The 20,480-nt window shown below is 38.5% G+C and overlaps 1 protein-coding gene across 2 annotated transcripts in view; it reads right to left on the reverse strand.

The window, feature by feature from the left end:
* Positions 1-1,113: 1,113 nt before the first annotated feature.
* LOC148075604 (glutamate receptor ionotropic, kainate 1) overlaps positions 1,114-20,480 on the reverse strand; it is a 40,884-nt gene continuing 21,517 nt past the window's right edge. Inside the window, exons 8-16 of one of the 2 annotated variants that reach the window (XM_087795123.1) lie at positions 8,731-8,838; positions 7,799-7,840; positions 7,417-7,530; positions 7,144-7,347; positions 5,679-5,902; positions 5,402-5,520; positions 5,035-5,252; positions 3,301-3,526; positions 1,116-1,941 (exon numbers count right to left, since the gene is read on the reverse strand). In XM_087795123.1, the coding sequence (XP_087651249.1) occupies positions 1,652-1,941; positions 3,301-3,526; positions 5,035-5,252; positions 5,402-5,520; positions 5,679-5,902; positions 7,144-7,347; positions 7,417-7,530; positions 7,799-7,840; positions 8,731-8,838 (1,545 nt within the window). In that variant the 3' untranslated portion in view covers positions 1,116-1,651. Of the gene's footprint in view, positions 1,942-3,300; positions 3,527-5,034; positions 5,253-5,401; positions 5,521-5,678; positions 5,903-7,143; positions 7,348-7,416; positions 7,531-7,798; positions 7,841-8,730; positions 8,839-20,480 lie in introns of both variants that reach the window. The other variant, XM_087795124.1, reaches the window with a different exon arrangement.

The raw sequence follows: 20,480 nt of genomic DNA on the forward strand, positions 1-20,480 counted from the left end.
TGAAAGTATACTTCTGTAAACCAAACTATAGACTTGTAGGGTATATCTAGTACACTGGTAGTATAGAGAGTAGTTTACTTTGAGTATTTTTAGGTATATTTATGTGAACTAAATTATGGACTCGTAGTTTATACCTAATACAATGGTAGTATAGAGATGAGTATACTTGAAAGTATACTTCTGTAAACTAAATAATGGACTCATAGTGTATTCCTAATACACGGGTAGAATATAGAATAGTTTACTTTTTGTGTACTTTAAGTATACTTCTATGAACTTAACTATAGATTCGGAGTGTATACCTAGTGCACTGGTAGTATATAGATGAGTACACTTGAAAGTATGTGTAAACTTAAAATGTTCCAATTTAGTCCAAAGAAGTATCAAATAAGTATACTTTAGTACACTACAAGTACATTTACCTTAGTATACTTACTATAATTATACATAAGTATATTTGGTAAAATGTACTGAAGTATACTAAGGGTAGAGTTCAATGCATTTTTAGTTTGACTTGCAAAATGTCTCAGTTTTCAGAATTGGAGACTAAAAGTACCATAATCAAACTTTACTGTCCTCGTCTGTGGAATGAACGTTCTCACAGCTCGACGACGTACCTTCTCTAATCATCGCCACATGTCGTCACAACACAAGCAGCTGTTGAGTCACTAACTGATGGAGGTGCAGGAGCAGCGTGAGGGTCTGGATCCCATTGACAGGATTATAGAAATGAGGAGCATAATACTGTAATCTCTGCGAGACGCTAGTTGGAGTGTTACAGCCTCGGCCCGGACTTGAACCGTCAGATTAATAAACAGATGTTTGTTTCGGTCCAAGATTAAAATCACGAGCCGAGATATTCACACTGGTTTTATCTGGAAGAAAAAGGATAGGAAAGATGAGTCGCCCCGGTACCTGGAGGAGATTTTAACGCTAGCTCGCGCCCGCTGGCACGTTTGAATCTCACCCTCAATAAGAAAAACGTGTGTTAGTTTGAATAAAAACATGTTTCATAGCAAACTCTGTCAATATTTTAATCAGTTTAGTGAATAAAAAGCTCCACGGGTGTTTCATTTTTAACACTCCGGAAGATGGAAGCAACACATTTGGGTAACGATAGAGTCGTATCGTCCTATAACAACCATCCATGAACATTTTGGAGATTGCTGACATAAACAGCAAGGATTATACAACATAAATAAGACAGCCAGATTCATAGAATATATCGAGAAAAGTTTGAAGCCGAAAAAAAAGGGGGGATGAAGGATGTAATATCTCACACAATCTTTCCGTTTCAACAAACATGAGATTTGAGACAAGAAAAAACGAAATAAGAGTAAACGCTAAAGCAACTTCTTAAATAAATCAGGGCGTCATTCATTCAGAAACTGGAAACTGAAATAGAAACTTTCTTGAAACACGCTAGAGATGATCGTGAGAAAAGTTCTGCAGCCCAAAAAAAAAAAGAAAAAAAAAGGCAAAGATGATCACGTCTCGTCGTCTGTTGCCATCTTGAAAAAAAACAAATCTCTACGTCAAAACTACAGTTAAAGACTACAACTGTTGATTGTAACAATGCAGTTCAACACATTCAGACGCTCATCCGGCGACTCCTTGCGGTTTTTTTCCCCCCCCAAAAAAAAGGTCCACGTCAGTACTTGTTGTGCCACTCGCACTGGCCCACACTCACCTCCTCGATGTCCAGGTTCTTTCTGGATTTGTAAATAAACTCCCCGATGGCCACGAAGACCGACAGAACGAGTCCGGCCGCGAGCACGATAAATATTCCTCCGATGTTCTCCACGCCGAGGGCGCTGGCTTCTTTGCTGTCCTCCTCCGGGCAGCCGTTTCCTCGCCACCACTTCTCCTTCATCATGTGCAGCTTTCCTTCCTCCTGGAGCTGCAGGATGGCGATGGTCACTTTATCTCTGTACGGTGAACCTACAGGCAAAAACGGAACCGGATTATTTGGCACCGGGATCGACCACAGATGCTATTAGGAATCACAACAGGTTCTTCTGATTGGTCGCATTGTGTGCGTCGCACTACCTCAATTCAATTGTACTTAAAGTGTCATATCTTTAAAGTGATCTCATGAAGCTTTATAGTTTAAGTAAGACTATAATGATGAACTACAGCCGGACAGTGGCAAGAAAAAAAAAACGTCCTTTTAGAAGGCAGAAACCTCGAGCAGAACCAGACTCCTGCTGGAACTTTCTTGTACCTGCGTCGGACAAAACATCTCTCATGTAACATTGAAAAAAAATCTAAAACAAGCATCAAAAACTGTTCGGGAAATTTGTTATAAATAATTTTGTGTTTTCTGCGACAGACTGGTGTCCTGTCCAGGGTGTCCCCTGCCTCTCGCCTTATAATACTGGGAAAGGCTCCAGTCTCCCCGCGACCCCAACCCTGGGATAAAGCGGTAGACAATGAATGAATGAATGAATGAATCATTTTGTGTATGCCAAGATCTGTATCAAGCAATCTATGTTAATCCGTAGTGTGTTTTTCTTCTCGTGTGTTTTTATTTTTTGTTTTTATTTTATTTTATTCTATTTTATTTTGTTAATAGTGTTAATTTTCTAATATTGTAAATAATTTATATATATATTTTTAAGATCGTTTTATTTTATTTTAATATCTCTTTTATTATTTCTTTTTTTTCTTTGCACTTTATTTTCAATTGTGCTGTTGTAAAAGTGTGTTTCCCCTCTGGGGATGAATAAACATTTTCTATTCTATTTTCTATTCTATTCTATGTCCCGAAGAGTCTTCCTCGCCAAGCTGCAGTAAATTCCTCGACCATGTTTTGAACTTAATACTTTACAAAGTTCTCCCCCGTCTAAAATCTGGGCGAACGAGAGGTTACGAGATCAACGTCCAGTAATGACATAATAATGTCTTCACCCAGGCTCCTCCAGCCAGCTGTAATCATGCCCGCTTTGTTTATACAACGAGTCCCTTGGAGGTGGAGACTCACAGGATCGGTGACAGGCGGTGACAAACCTTAAAACTTGACCAATCACAGCAGAGTGGGCGGGGTTGTGGTAAACACAATTTAATCTCCAGAAAAAAACAAAGCGTTTATAAGTGGGCGGGGCTTAAACACATTTTCTAATGTGAATATTTCAATGAAAAGAGAGTTTTGTACAAACAAAGAGGTTCTGTGTCTTTTTAAATAAAGTGTAATGCTTAAATTAACCTTGGTGTACGGTAGTACTTTCTTGCTTCTGACCACAGCAAATATCTCCAAAAAAGAATCTTGTATATATCTCATTATTCCCGTGTGTTTCTTACCGATTGGCGTCCCGACCCCGTAGCCCTTCGAGTCGATCAAGCCTCCGATCTGCGTGAGGTTACAGTTGCGCTGGCTGACGTACTCGATGCTGGTGGACTCCATGAGGAGAGCGTAGTCCGTGGTCAGGACCCTCTGGATCCCCTCGCCGTTGTTTTTCACCAGCGCCGTGTTTTTCCTGCTGCTCATGAAGGCCCACATTTTCTCGTAGGTCGAGATCTTGGATTTCTGTCGGGAAGAGATGAGGATTTGATAGGAACGGCTACAGAGGTTTTATTGGATCAGGCGAGGAATACATGGTCAGTGGAGCCGTGTTTACTATCGTAATCAATGTGAAACATGGAGCATCCCTGGTTGTTGTGCCTTCAATCCATTGACACACTTTTCAGTTACTAAAATCGTATTTGTTAATTTGATTAATATGAACATTTGATTTTGTAGGTTTTTAAGTTTGTTCGGAACAATTGAATGTTTTTATCCAAAAGAAAACCTTGAGTCTGTTTCATCTCCTATCTTTTCATTTTTCGTCTAATAACTGGACTTTAAATTGATTCACTCGTCAGATCTATCCGAGCGTTTCTATCTTGTAATCGTTACGCTCCTAATCTGCTCCTCGCATTTGAGTCACTTCACACAAGCTCGAGCTTCTTATCTTTTTCGTTTCTTGTCTTCCACCCAAGATCTCTTGTCCTTGCTCTGAGACCAGAGCCATCGTCCCTCCTGGTCCAAGGATCTATCTGTTGTCTAAGATTGACTCCTGATCGCCACGAGGCAGAATTAGTGAGACTTCAGTCGTGGTAGAGCTGAGCCAAAAGGCAAATCCCTCAAGTTCAAACACAGTTTTTCTCTCACCTGTGGTCCCAAATTTTAGGCAGTGAGATGAGAAATCAGATTCAAGCTGCCGACTGTTCAGTACAGATAAGATGAGAAGAGACTTAAAGTGGATCCACTAAAGCAGTGGTGCTTCTTTTTTCTTCATCATGAAATGCTAATTGGGTCAGAATTCTTACTTTTATTTTGCTACAAAACAATAGAGAAAAAACACACAACACAAATACATTTGCTTCAGTAAAGCGTAGCCAGCTAAACATGGTAAAAAGTTGGGATGGATAAATAAACTTTATAGCTTAATAAACCTTGATTCATTTCCTATTTGCAAGATGTCTTTATGCTAAACCAAACATGTACAAAGTGCCATTTGTGGCATTTTATCATATTCCACACGGCCCATGGTCTTCGCTGTAAACTGTATTATTTAACCAGAGAATGTAAAATATTTTAATACTAAAATTCAAAGGTCACAACAGATAAAATCACATGAAAACATCACAAAGTGAAGCTGCAAACTGTTGCTAAAATTAAAACTTAACACTGTAAATAATATTGCTTCTCCCTCTGATCAAAGATGTAGGAGCTTTTATTTTGAAGTTCGTAATGAGATAGCGCTTGGTGTGATGTCAATGTTGACATTTGGACCTCGGGTTGTTTTCCCTTCATCAAACTAACCCTCCCTAAAAACGTTTGGACACCCTAGTTTTTTCACTCTCCAGTGTTTCTGAAAAATAAAAGCTTAATCTGTTTCTTTTAGGTATTTCCCCTGCAAAGATAATAGGTAATTTATTGATGCAGTAACCGGCGCACATATGTGTATATATTGTTTTAAAGTTCGATTTAAAAAGTAGCAAAAAAGAAAGTTTGGGGTCAACTGCAACAAAGTAAATGTGAGTTTTGGTCACCTTAAAAAAGGTCATGGTGGAGCCGTCCCTCACAGCACCGTACTCTATCTTCGTTTGTTTGGCCAAGTCGTCTGCCGAGTCGATGGGCGAGTCCATCCTCTCCACGGTGAGGAAAGCGGCCAGGTTGGCGGTGTACGAGGAAATGATGATCAGCGTAAAGAACCACCATATTCCACCGACTATCCTCGTGGACAGAGCCTTGGGCATCAGTTCGGAACCTGCAATTCAATCGGATTGTCATACAGTGAACTAGCTCAACGTTCAGTTTCAAATCAGACTAGTTCAGTTCATAGTTCATAACTCAGGCACAACGCGATAAACAACACTGTGAAACGTTGACGTGGCGGCTGTGTGTTTCGGGGGTTACCTTGTTGCATCAGAGCTCCGACTCCAAACCAAACACTGTTTATCAGAGTGAAGTTGTTTTCCACCACGTCGGAGTCGGGGTTGCAAGGATGCGGGTTGTACCACTCGTACGGGGTGAATCTGGAATCGTAAAGATTGATACAAAAAATGAATGTAAAATGAGTCGATCCAGAAAGAAAATCTAGTCCAAGGATTTAGGAAAAGATCAGAGTGAAGTTGAATTGTTATTAAAATGTATTTATTCAACATTCCTTCCTAAGTAAACTGTAAGATCTCACCTCGCGATGACGAACAGCACACAGCTGACACCCAGGCAGGCCAGCAGGACGTACATCCAGATGTCCGGGGACAGAGGGTTGAGGAACGAGAACACGCCTGGATTGGTGCCGTTGGGTTTGTGGTAGAGGATGCTGATCCCCAGAGTCATGAAGGGCTTGGAGAAGTCGATCACCTTCTCCCTCACGTAGGTGATGGTGAGCGGGGCGACAGCCAGGTCAGCCACCTGGTGGAGACCAACATTTTTTATTTTTTTTAGTTCTTGTTCCCGTCCAAGAACTTTAAAGATTTAAAGCATGTTTGGATGCCAAGAACTTTTTTTTAGATCTTAGTCATGTTCCCAACTCAAGTCAAAACCAAACACGCCCTGAGTCACTCATGTCATCAAGACCATGTTTTGAAGTTATCACTTTATAAAGTTCTCCTCCATCTGAAATCTCGGTGAACGAGAGGTTACGAGAGTGAAGTCCATTATGACCTAATAATGGCTTCACTCCTCCCTCCAGCCAGCTAGAATCACCCCCCGCTTTGTTTATACCACGAGTCCCTTGAAGTTGTAGACTTCCAAGATTGATGACACGCGGTGACAAACCCTGATGTTTGACCAATCACAGCAGAGTGGGCGTGGCCCAAAATCTATATTCAAGGATATTTATATATTAATTACCGCCGCAAAAATGGCTTAAAGTGTTAATAGGCTCATTTTCTTCGTCTCATTCCAAGGAAGTTTTTTAAAATCGTCATCAAAGCTCTGTAGCTCGGATATTAAGCAAGTGTCCTTTTAAAAGTCTTCCAATGTTTTTGCCTTCTTTTAGCCCTCAACACAGGTATGTCCAGTGTGGCCCGGGGTGCCATTTGTGGCCCTTTATCATATTTCATATGGCCCATGGTCTTTGCTATAAACTGTATTATTTAACCACAGAATGTAATGTGTTATTAATTCTAAATATAACAGTTTTTAATTGTCACACAATGGAAGATCACAGAGTAAGAACGTGTCAATGCTTAAGGATGTAGGAGCTTTTATTTTGAAGTTCTAATTGAGTTAACTCTTGTTGTGATGTCACTGTTTGCCCCTCGGGTTGTTTCACTTCATCTTAAAAAGATACCCTGACCAACAGCAGATCCTTTCACTAGTGTTCTATAAATCTATATTCAGGAAAGACAGTCTCGATTTTTAATAAACAGATATTTAAACAGAAAGCGATCTTTTTGATTTTTGGGGAAGAATTCCAGTGATTAAACACCACAGCTCCTGGTTTATGAATGCATTACGACGATGACTACACTTGGCATAAGACAAAAGACAGAAGGATAATTTGAGGCTGTATTTTCGATACATACTGGATGAATCATAGTCAAGGTATTCCAAGACTCTAATTGTTGTCACAGACCACGTGAATCACCATTAAAAGGGGAAAAAAACGAGAGCTTTCATAATGTTATATCTACTGATAATATACTCACATGGTCGATGAGTTCCCGCACCATTCCGTTCCACTCCCCCTTGTCATTCTGAGCTCCGTACTTCCCGTCGGTCACCAGCTTCACCTCGTAGGAGAAGCCCAGGATGTTGGAAAGCTCCTTCAGCAGGTCCAGGCAGTAGCCCTCGAAGCGGTCGTTGCCATAGAGCGGTTTGTCCGACTTCTTGTGCATCACGTAAGGATTCTCCTGGAGACGCAAAAAAAAAAAACATTCAGTCGCACATTTCACCAGAGACTGGAGAGAATTCAAGATTACCAGAATGGTGGTGACGATGAGGGTCCGGTTGGCCATGGAGTCGGTCACGTTGGTGGATAAGTCTCTGCTGTTCTCGGTTAAATTAAGGCCCGTTTGTGAGTTCCACACACCGATCTGCGGGAGTGGAAATTATAATTGGACAAAAGTATCAAAGCGCCACCGTGGCGTCTGCCTCTTTGACATGATCAAGGCGAGGAGCAACCCATAGACGGATGAAAGGAGAAGCAGACGGAGGAGAATTAAAATACGTTTCATACAGAAACTGGAGGGAAAAGAAACAAGTGTGTTGGGGGGGGGGGGGCTGGGATAAGGGGTTGATCAATCACAGATTGGTCACTTCTGGGTTCAGGAATGGAAGCTCACACTCGTTTATCATACCGACCTTTTTCCACACTTTATTCAGGCGATTGTTGCCTGCGATCATCTTGCAAAAATAATACAGAAAAAAAAGATCTTTAATTTGGGACCAAAATGATTGAAGTAAAAATCAACAACAGAAATTGAATCGAGGAAAACTCATGGATTCCTGTCGTCGCTTTTGAATCTGTATCTGTTGGTGGATGGCGGTGGTTTCTCTCATTTATCCTCGACTCATCTTCCTTTCGTTTGAGGATAAGAAAATCCCCTCTTATCAAGATTAGATATATCACTTGGTATCCAAACTACACGTTTGACCTTAAAATCAGCACTTTCTCAACTATAAAATGCAGGAAAAGGAAGATGATATCGGTTTATAGTCAGGTCTTTATTTCTCTTCATCACTTTTCAGTGATGGTTCCATCCATCAGGCCTTCATCACCGTTCTGTTCACAATTTTTTTTCGGGGGGGTAAAATCCCACCTCTGGGAGAGAGGTCTTCACTTTCACTAAATCTTTGCAGGTGATGAGCTGCTGTTTGCGCCCTGAGGTCAGAACCTCCAGGAAAACCCTCATGAGAAGAGACTTTGCTCTTCTAACCAGATCGTGGTTCTCAGTTTGATAGAGATGGAGCGTCCAAATTGTGGGAGAAACCCTTCCTTAGGTTCAAGTCCATATAATGTAACCCGTTTAAGTAAATGCTAAAAAAACTCATGGTAGAATTGTTTTAAAAACTTTTCTAAATCAAACATTTGTGCTGCGAACTTTTGATGACCCCAGAGCCAAATAACATTTTAATGTATAACTGAGAATGAAACTGATAAAAACCTTCTCCAGGAGACTTAACTGGGACAATAAATCTTTGATTACATCATATCACGGTGACAAAATATTATGAAACTGTCATTTCCAGAATATTTGATTGAGGAGTTTTTGTTTGTGAGACAGATGGTTCACCTTCTCCAGGCCGTCCTCCTTCAGGCTGATGACGTCCAGATCGAACTCTTTCCTCAGGCCGTCGGTCTTGTTGATGATGATTTGTCCGGTCAGGCCATTCCACGTCGCCTGTAGATGGAGAAACCAACATAAACCAGAATTTAAACATGAAACGTTTTTTCACTTTAATCAGCATGATGTTGAATTTTAGGTTCATTTTTTAATACTTCCAATGCTTAAATGACATTAAAAAAAAACAGAGTTTGCTATTTTAAAGGTAATTGTATTATCTTTTTACTCACAAAAAAATGGGAATTTAATTTCACATTTAAAAGTTACTTTTGTTAAAAAACTGAAACATAAAATGTCATCTGTTATTTTAATTCATGTAATTATTTTGTATACAGTTTATGGAATCTATTAATCCACTTAATATAACACATTTTTGTGTTTAATATTTGGTTTTCATGTAGATTCATCGACACTTGTTTTAAAAACATGTTAAAAACGTGGTTTAATTAAATGGAAACAATGTTTTGGTCGATATTGCGCAACAATTAATTGTAAGTAAGTAAGTAAGTCATTTTTATTTGTATAGCGCTCTTCCAGACCAGAGTCACAAAGCGCTTAAACAATCAAAACAATATTCAATAAAGTATATACTTTAAAGATCAAGATAAAACTGATAACACAACAGGAGTTCCAGAAAATCAAGGAAAAGCCTGATTGTGTTTAGCTCTTGTATTTAATGCTATCCGTGTGAAATATATACTATAAAGTGCATTCAAAATGTGACTTGTATAGCAATCGTCTCCTTGCAGCAGGAGTGTTTAAGAAGGAGGCGAGGATGTTATTTAGTTTAGGACAAGGAAGCCAGCACTTCAGTTGAGAAGCTTAATGAAATATCTGAAGACTTGTGGGAAATAACAAGAGCTACACAGAAGAAGCTTCCTGAGATGTTTTTATTTATTTATTACCTTTGACAAGATTGTATTAAAACCTTCTGTGTGTGTGTGTGTGGTGTGTGTGTGGCGTGTGTGTGTGTGTGTGTGTGTGTGTGTGTGTGTGTGTGTGTGTGTGTGTGTGTGTGTGTGTGTGTGTGGGGGGGTGTGTGTGTGTGTGTGTGTGTGTGTTTGAATTGTCTGACGCTTAGATACAAACCAAATATTTTTGGTCAGGGGGATAAAAAGATATGAAAGTTCCCCACAACAAGTAACTTACATAAGACAAGACTAAGATAAGTATCAGGCAAAAGATGAAATGATAAAAAATAGTTTCATTTCCAATTAATTTTCCACCAAAAAAAGGTTTTGTAACATTTCTTAAGCGTGTCACTAACGCCCCTCAACACGTTTTTTTCCGACAACAAAACACGAACGCTGTCATCCCACCATACAAATCTCGCTTAACCTCCGACCCGGGATTAATTTCAAACATTATTAAGCCTCTTTCTAAGTCTTCATCAGCGAAAAGTGTCTCGGTTTATCACATGTGTCGGGTCATGGCTGATCGCAGCATGAGGAAATTGATCTCGTGGGATTCCAGATGACACGGATCCGGCAAGACTCGCTTATGAAACTTCGCCGAACACCAATAAACACTTCAAGGTTTTAATAAAACGAGGAAGCGGGAACTAATCCCACTGTACTGTAAAGGAACTCAAATCTCTTTCCTGTCTAATGAGTTCTGCGCATTCGTTTGATCCAAGGAAGAGTGACATTTTAGAATTAAAACAGTCAATTTATTAATAACAAAGTATGATTACCAAAGTAGGCCATACAAGACCTCAAATACAACAGTTAAACAAAGAAATGCAAATGATTCAAATTGTTCAGAAATACCACAGTTCCAGCGCTTGGTCCAGTCTCTGTCAGTCATCCTGGCTCACCCAGGTCCTCCCAGAGAGTGGCCCTTAATCTTTAGATCGTCTCGTCTTTTAAAGCCCTCAAAACACTCAAGACACTCCCATCATAAGTTAAGTTCCCCAAATCTGACTCCATAATGAACAACAGATGTTGTTTGATCTGATCACTAATCTAAACAAAGAATCTCCTGACCTCCTTCACACCTGTTATCTCCAACCAGGTTCGAGGGCCCTAAATTCCGTGTCTTGATACTTCAAAAGTCGGGAACATCCTTGTCTAAACAATCACAACATTTGTTACCGTGGCTTTATCCTTCCTCCCCCAATACATACAGTATGTTATCTTCACAGTCACCTTTAAGCCATGTCACCAAGGGCCATAAAAGTTAAGACACAGTTGGCCAGAGCCCCTGAGCCCTGAAACTTCATAACCCCTGCTGTGAGGAAGGGAGCTGTCGTAAAACACAACACAGGATGTTTAAGATCTGAATGAGAGATGACATTATCAATGTTTAACAGTTGATTACACAAAGGACATACATTCAACTCATCAATGGATACACCTATAGGAAAGTAATTTAGAATATGTCTTCAATCCCTCCTTTGACCTCTGAAACCAGAGGTCAACCTTTAAAATGTTGAAGTTCAAAACAAACCTTTTGTCTCAAAATCTGGTACATGGTAAATGATCAATCAGTTTGCAGTTATTTTCATAACTTCTACACACCATTTTCTCACCACAAACCCTTAAACAAACTCTGTAATCGAAAAAGTAACAGGCTGAAGCCCAAACTTATTTTCCTATCCTATGTAATCCATGAAATAAACCCAAAATATCAATTTTCTAAACAAAAAAAAATAAAAACAAAATCATTTCACATTTCATTCATTTCCCCTTGTAATCCTTAGGTATTTTACATTTCAATGTTATTAGCTTTTCATTTATATTTTTTTTAAATGTATTTTATTTTTAAACTGACCAGTTTCTACAAAACTATGTCACTAAGCCTCTTTCATTATTTCGCTTACATAAATGAAACCAACTTTATTTAAGATTAGTTCTCAATTCTTAACTCAAAATAATGCTTCTAATGTTTTTAAATGTAAAATGTCAACTAATTTTTAAAATGCCAGACTTTCTAAGTTATGTATTAGTAGTTTTTCTAATGGGAAACATTGCGAATTATTCTAATAACTCATTCTGGAGTTTTTAATCATAGGGTCTATGTATTTCTACATGTATTTCCCCAAACCTCAACACAATTTCATATATGGCCTTATACGTGAGAATTATAATATGCAAAAACAATTATTGTTTTACAAATCCCAGACTTTGTAGATTATACAATTAGATTTTTCTCATTTCTTTTTTCCAAATTATTATTATTTTTTAAATACTGTGGCTTCCAACTAAATTCATGCTCACAGATTACTCCCAAAAACATCATCTCATACAATCTTTCAATTTTTACGGACACCCTATGTGTCTGTTTCTTACTTTTTGGAAGCATTCAAAAACTATTTAACCTGTGAATTTGATATGAATCATACACCCTCCTTTCACTGAACAATACCAATTGCTACAGTGAAATCTCAATAACATTATCTATCTATTTGTTCAAAACCAACCAAGATTTTATCACTTCCAGTGTGAATCTTAAAACAAGAAAACCTCAATAGTTAATTCCCAAGTTTGTGTCAGAAAGGCAGCATTACAAGGGATATCATTCAAAGAGTATTCAAGCGAGCTACCAATGTTGTTTGTGGGCTTCCAAACTTTTTAGTTCATCAAGTGAATTGAGATGATTTCATGAGCAAAACAAACTCAATGAGGGACATGATCGCTTGGTGGAGGCGCAGGATTCCATTCAGCACCTCTTTGATAGAAAGAAATGGAAATTCCCTGAGCGCCCCAGTCCATGTGGGCTCAAGACTCAGGACAATGCACTCATGTAGGCCTTGTAGAGTGTTTCCGCTGGTTGTTGTGGAAAACCATATTTCAAAATGGTTTAAGGAAATAGGCAAAAGCAGGAAAATTGCCATCAAGCGGTAGTGATGTGGTGGAAAAGGTCATCGCTGGCAGCGAGACTTCATCAGGTGCAGAGGTGGATCACTGCTGGTGAAAAGCAGTGAGACTTCATCAGGTGCAGGGGTGGATCACTGCTGGTGAAAAGCAGTGAGACTTCAAGGAGTGAGGATGCAGGGACCACAGGAAGTAGGGGCCGCAGATTGTAGGGGCCGCAGTTGGTGGTAACGTTCTACCACTTGTTGGGGACAGCACGCATCTTCTGTCCACCTGGAACTCCAATCCGGTCCGGACTTGGATGTAGCCGGTTCAGCCTCCCGTGTAGAACCCTCACGTGTCTGGTCTGGTCTCACGTTACACCCTCCTTCAGCTCGTCCTGTCTCTAGCGTGGCACCTTCGACCTCTCCGCTAGACTCGCCGTTCATCTGGACTAGGTCTCCTTTCTCAGACCCTCAAAGCCATATCGGCGGTGAGCTCTTAGTCATGGTCCCACCCAGCACAGTCTCCAAACTCAACCAGGCATCATCTCGCGGCAGCTATCACCACCTTCCCAAATTTCGAAAAATCTTTTCTTGTTATGAATTCCTGGTCTTACCTTAGTCATGGAGGTCCCACTCTTAAACCTATCAGTGCTGCAAATCATTTCTCTATAAAATTGAAGGTTATTTCGCAAGCGCACAATGTTCATCACAAAGGACAAGACAGTTACACATTATCACAATATCATGAGACACAACACACTCAACAAGGTCCTGGTGTCTCTAGACCACCAAACTACTGACAGGTGTGTTGCTTCTGCTCCTGGAGAATTTAAGTCATCATTAGAAACAAACACCGTTACTAAACATCATTGATATGTGAAATGGAGCCTTCAGGTTCCGACCTGATCCTGCAAAATAAACGTTTTTGGTGAAGGGTCTCTCTCACTCTCACACACACAGAATTGAGGAAAGAAGAGATTTATGAGGACTCTTCTCCACCTCACTTGAGGTGCAGCATTCCTAGAACCTTTAGGATAAATCTTGTTCACTTCGTTAGACAAATATCAAAACAATGATCAATTGAATCATGCACATGCACGTATCACATGCCGGTATATGTTAGTGTTCATTGTTTCTTTCTCTCAGTGCACACACACATGATCTCATGTTCTTGCATCCTGGCACTCACATAGACACACAGACAAATAGACACATGGACACATAGACACACAGACACACAAACACACAAACACATAGACACAAAATCTGTTGCACTGCAGATGCACAGTGTTCGGTCTACGTCATGTCATGTCTGTAAGTCAGTCAAATGCATAAGTTCAGTATCATCTGATCAAACTGATGATTCAAATATAAAGCGGTTATTTCTTTTAAATATTCTTTCTTCAATTCATTTATCCAGTTGTTCGACTCATAACGTTTTTTTTTATTTTTTTTATTAAACTTTACACAAATCAAATTCATAATAAGTGATTTCCAGTTTAAGTTTAGAAATTAACTATTTTAAAGTAATCATCAAATCAACAATTATCAAAAGTTCCCAAAAATATTCTAACCCCTTATAGTTATTTAAAGTATTTATATTTTTCTTTATGACACACACCAAACTGTTCCCTAAAGAATCTGAAAATCAATCATTTTAATTGTATTATCAATTATCACTTCTATAAAATCCTTCATAGGACATGATCTCACTGCCATCAGCGCTAATGACAATGTATCAAGCCTCGTCATTACTTTTCAAATCTAAGTTAAAAATTATTTTTACTTACAGACCTCAACAGACTGAATTAAGAATCAACTTCTTCATTAACTTCTTTATCTCTTCGATTATTCATTCACTTCTGGTTGGTAAAGTCTCAACATTCCTAAACACAAATTAACAAGTTTCCTCTTTCATCAAAGTAGATCTGAGATTGTTCTGTTGTCAAGCCTGTCACTCCAAACCAGTCAGCGTATCAAATCATTTACAATCAGAATATAATGTAGCAATACTTATCCTAAAAATTATCCCAATTCAATGATACTACATTTTCAACCATATATCTTCTTCCTCTCCTTTTATCCCTGTTTTCTTTCCAAAAGTAGCAGATAAAAGGATAGTTTACTTCCCGTTTTTTAAACTATTTCATTTCACTTAAACTTCCTAACTCCCTACATTACACCGTCTCACAGTTATGACTGTTCAGAATCTCTTCTACTAGAGAATTATACTTCCCAATCAAAAATAAAAAATCTCAAAATCTTCTCTACAGAGAATTCCCCTTTTCTATTTTAAATCAGAGCTTTCAATGCTTTTAATTAACGGACAAGAAAATGTCAAGAAAACAATATCATGCAAGAAAAGGAGGATTTTCTTCAGCTGCAAACATCCTCATGGGATCAGTCAATGTATTGGTTTTGGCCTGTTTCGCAAAACATGACCCATGAGTGGCTTCGTCGTATCATCAGACAGGGTTCTGACAAACTTTCTCTTCCACCTCGGCTCACCAGCATCACCTGCATGGTCCCATCAGTGAGAAATCTTCTCACGGGACTTAGGTCAAGTAATCGTGACTGTGCCTGTCTTAGGTTGTCCCATGGTTTGAGTCAGGATCTTACCCGTCATAAGCGAACCAGCCTTCCATACTCTCCTGAATCAGGCTGCTTCATAGGGCGAGAGTGATAACAGTAGAGGGGAGAGAAGCCACTTTGCCTTTTTCTTAAACCAAACATTTGTTGTGATGACTGTCCGACCCCAGAAAATTGTTTGTCAAAGTAATGGTCATTTTCTGATGTTTCACTGTGACCCATAGTACTTTGATTGTTTGACAGAAAATTTCATCTCCATAAAAGAAAGCTTTTTTGAAAAAGTGTAATTAGATGGACACTATGTCTCAAAATTGTGTTAAAAGTCACAGAGTGTAAGGAGTGTGTTAGTAGGGCAGGAACAGATCTCAGAGTCTAACCACAAGTAGTGAACAATCCCACAGATAGAGCTCCTCCCTCTAGAGGTTCAGTCTAATTTCATGTCATGGACAAGAAAACACCCAGTGGAGCAGAACTTGCTTTGCATTATAAAATGATCTTGAAAACCTAAAAAATATACCTAATTTAAACAATCCTAGATGTTAAAACAGCTGACACAGTCTCAGAGTAAACAAACAAGCCACAAAGAACAATCTCAGTCAGAGTCGAAACTTTACAACAAGGACTAACTTTAGCTCACAATTTAAACAAGTAACCATTACTCTTATCAGCCAAGACAAATACTTCCATAGTCCAACCAAATAGAGTCAAGCAACATAAATTCACAGAACAACCATAAAACCAACTAGATTTAACCTCATGATACAATGTGGGTTGTGTTTTTAAGCTTTTAAACTAAGATTTACAAAAAGTAAAATTCACAGTATGGAGGGATGCCTGTTGCTACACAGTGTCCTTTTGACCTTACCATCCCCCCTGTTAAGACATGTGTTACTCCATGACAGAACTCTGTCCAACAATGAGCCTGTTCAATAATGGAACTGGTTTTACTTTAATATGTTCAAATTCATTTTCTTTAACAGTTAGTTTCTTGTCTTTTCACTGATGTTGAGGAACAAAGGAAATATTAAGTATTTCCTTTTATATGTTTTATTTTTATTTATTTAAAAGCCTTTATCTTTTTACCTATTATTACTTTTTATTGGTATAGGATTTTTAGCGCTATAATCTTAATTATTTTCTTTCGAGTAATTTATTGTATTCAGTTCTTATCAATTTGGTATTTTTAATAGGAATTTTTATTTTCAATAACAATATTTTAAGGCCTAGTTTTCCAAACCATTCATAATAAGTGTATTTTTGTGTTCATATTACCAAGTCAGAAGTCTCTTGGGTCGTCAATAGTTCCATGTCAAGTCACTGGCTTTAGAAAGTTGTCTGCTTTCCTCCCGTCGATCAGATGGTCGAGTGACGTGGATGTTTGCCGTGATCCTGCATGTTCCAGGTTTCTCCTGTGTTTCTGTATTTCGGGGGTTGTGGGGAATTTCCCCCTCATTTCTCCTCTCAGAGACACTCTCCTTCCAACATTTCTCTGCACATCCTTTCAACACAACATATCTGTGATTATTTGCTAGAAATAATCCCGTACTCTGCCATTCTTTCACATTCTTTTTACCCTCTTTTTCAACTTCCTTTGCATCCTTGGCTGTTGGGACAGAACTTCTCATTTGCTCAAATATTTTTTCAAGTTGCATCCCAACAGATTCACCACACCGTGGAACCATTCCCCAGTCAAACCATTCTTTCTCCCGGTCAATTTCCACACTCATTTTGTTACAAGAAATGAAAACGTCCACAGACGTTTCTCAGCACAGCGGCTGTAAATTAGGAAAGTAAAAGAAGAAAAAATGCAACGTTCAAAGACGCTGTAAGTTTGATATCAAAGGAAATATAAAAGGAGAACGTAACATTCACAGAAGCTACGTTTTTTCAAGAGAATATGGAAAGAAAAGAAAAACGTAACATTAAAGATGTTATACGTTTTAGTTCAAGAGAATTTGTTTTATCAACGCCCTTTCTGCGTTTTAGTCCAGGGATTCACCTAAAAAAGGACAAGATTGTAGGTTTTTTCCTCAGCTCAGCAGGCTGCACCCAAAATTCCACTTCGAACCACAGATTAATTTCAACTTCATAGAAAATTAACTTCTTAACAACACAAAATCAAGCTATTATCACAATACAAAGCAAAACAAAACTAACAAAAATGACGTCTTTAATTAAACCTAGTTCAAACACAGAGTCCCACTCTGGGTTCTTTTGGTTGTAAATTACCAGGGCCTCCAACCCTTTCGGTTCTTCTCGTTATTGATACAACTCAATACTCCGGCCTCATCCAGAGGAGAACGCAGGTTCCTAACCTTTTTTTTTTTTTTTTTTTTTTTTATAAAGACTCAACCTAGTTTGAACTTGGAGTCTAACTCCTTGGGTTCTTAAGGGGCGGATCAGACCCCAAGGCCTCCAACCTTTTTCGGTTCTTCAAGTTATTGATACAACTCAATACTCCGGGCCCAGCCCGAGGAGAACGCAGGTTCCAAACCTTAAAGGCATTGATTCCCAATCAATATTAGGCGTCTTAAGCCTAAGCCTTTATTAAAATATTTGTTTCATTTCTATTTTTATTTTTATTTTATTATTTATCTATTTTTTATTTATTTTTCTTCCAGATGTGTCTGCTTTTCTATGATCGTGAAAGTAGTCACAACCCTTATTGATTTAATCTTAACATTTTATGATCATGTTTAATTCAATGAACAAGTTGGGTTCATACAACTTGCCTCATTGCATCAACAATGACCCTTATTTTTTAACTTTATAATTTTAACAGCTTATGATCATTTCTCATTCAACGAACAAGTTGTTTGTGTCGACCCCCTGAGGTTCGTACAACTTGCTTCATTAAATCAAAAACGACCCTTATTTTTTAACTTTATCAATTTTAACAGCTTATGATCATTTCTCATTCAATGAACAAGTAATTTATGTTGACACCCTTTAGGTTCATAAAACTTGATTCATTAAATCAAAAATGACCCTTATTTTCTTACTTTATAAAATTTCAAATCAAAAGCAGCACATCTGACCTTATTCCTTACACATATTTAACAACAACAACAAAATTTAACAATCAACCTCTGGTATTTCCGAACAATCAAACACACTTTGCTCTATACTTATTTAAATTTAAATTTATCTTGATCTCAGCCACGAAACCTGGATCTGGACTCAAAAGAAGACTTCTAATCAATAAAGTGGTGTCTTCTTACCGTTTTATGCTGCGCAGCTTGTAATTTTTGAGTCCAGGAATCCAGGCCCCGTCACCTCAACCGGAGTCGTCTTTCCTCCCTGGATCACGTCGAGGGTCCACCAATTTAAAGGAACTCAAATCTCTTTCCTGTCTAATGAGTTCTGCGCATTCGTTTGATCCAAGGAAGAGTGACATTTTAGAATTAAAACAGTCAATTTATTAATAACAAAGTATGATTACCAAAGTAGGCCATACAAGACCTCAAATACAACAGTTAAACAAAGAAATGCAAATGATTCAAATTGTTCAGAAATACCACAGTTCCAGCGCTTGGTCCAGTCTCTGTCAGTCATCCTGGCTCACCCAGGTCCTCCCAGAGAGTGGCCCTTAATCTTTAGATCGTCTCGTCTTTTAAAGCCCTCAAAACACTCAAGACACTCCCATCATAAGTTAAGTTCCCCAAATCTGACTCCATAATGAACAACAGATGTTGTTTGATCTGATCACTAATCTAAACAAAGAATCTCCTGACCTCCTTCACACCTGTTATCTCCAACCAGGTTCGAGGGCCCTAAATTCCGTGTCTTGATACTTCAAAAGTCGGGAACATCCTTGTCTAAACAATCACAACATTTGTTACCGTGGCTTTATCCTTCCTCCCCCAATACATACAGTATGTTATCTTCACAGTCACCTTTAAGCCATGTCACCAAGGGCCATAAAAGTTAAGACACAGTTGGCCAGAGCCCCTGAGCCCTGAAACTTCATAACCCCTGCTGTGAGGAAGGGAGCTGTCGTAAAACACAACACAGGATGTTTAAGATCTGAATGAGAGATGACATTATCAATGTTTAACAGTTGATTACACAAAGGACATACATTCAACTCATCAATGGATACACCTATAGGAAAGTAATTTAGAATATGTCTTCAACTGTTCCTAGAAAACACTCCGGCTTTACACTCTTGGATTGTTTCTGGCACCAATGAAGACGTGTGTTGTGTAGCGTTGTGTAGAACTGTATCAATCTTAATCACGCTTCATGGCTGTAATTAGAAATGAAACTCCTGAGGAATTCAACACATGGTAAGACAGCTGCAGTTTATCATGTTTAACTCAACGTTATTATCTACATCATTATGTTGGGGTTTTCTCCAGGCGTTCAATTCTCCACTGTTGGTCCAGAGTTTGTATTTAGTTGCAATTAAGATCATCTAACCAGCCCCAGTGGATGCTGGGTAATGTGTATAAATTGGTCTGACCTGACAGATTTTTTGTTCAGACTGGAAAAGCCCTGAAACAGCACATAACTCTGCCAATGATTTAATTTCTCACAACTTTCTTAAAAATATATATATAATATATTTCCAGAACTCGCACTTTGACTTTTTCCGTCCCCTCTGACCGGACTTCACTACCCACGGTCACTCCTTCATTTTGATGCAAATGAAGAAGAAATGTAACTCCTTTTATAAAAAAAACACTTAATTTGTGTTCATTTGACATATAACAATTTAAGCTAATGAGTAGATAAGATTAACTGGATTAACAGGAACTGAAAAATACATTGATTATTGCAATGAATGTCAACTTCCATTAAGGAAACAGTTGTTTGTTTCCCAGTTTTCAAGTAGCCCAGGGGTTTGAAAATGTCCGTCAAAGTACATTTTGAGAAATCAAGCCAAACTAAATGGGCTTTGACCTTGAGTCCACCGGGAGATGCTGATTTTGTCCTGGACACAGAGCAATGACTTATCAAAGTGTGTTGATGTTCCCTGAGATGCTGTGCATCCATCAGTCAATCCATTTATCCACTCAGCAATCCATTCATACATCGTCCTGTCCACCGGTCCATCAATCCACAAATACTTTAATCCATTTCTACATTAACGAATCAATTAATAAATCCATGAATATATAAATATATCAAAACATCAATGAATTAACAAATAAATACATTGATTCATCAATCATTAAATCACTCAATACATCAATTCATCAATCCATTAATCCATCAATCCATAAATCTATCCATTAATCCATCTATCAATAAATCAATACATCAATCCATTAATCCATCAATTAATCAAAACATCAATAAATCGATC

The sequence above is a fragment of the Callionymus lyra genome, chromosome 7 (assembly GCF_982586985.1).
Source record: "Callionymus lyra chromosome 7, fCalLyr1.hap1.1, whole genome shotgun sequence".
Taxonomy (NCBI): domain Eukaryota; kingdom Metazoa; phylum Chordata; class Actinopteri; order Syngnathiformes; family Callionymidae; genus Callionymus; species Callionymus lyra.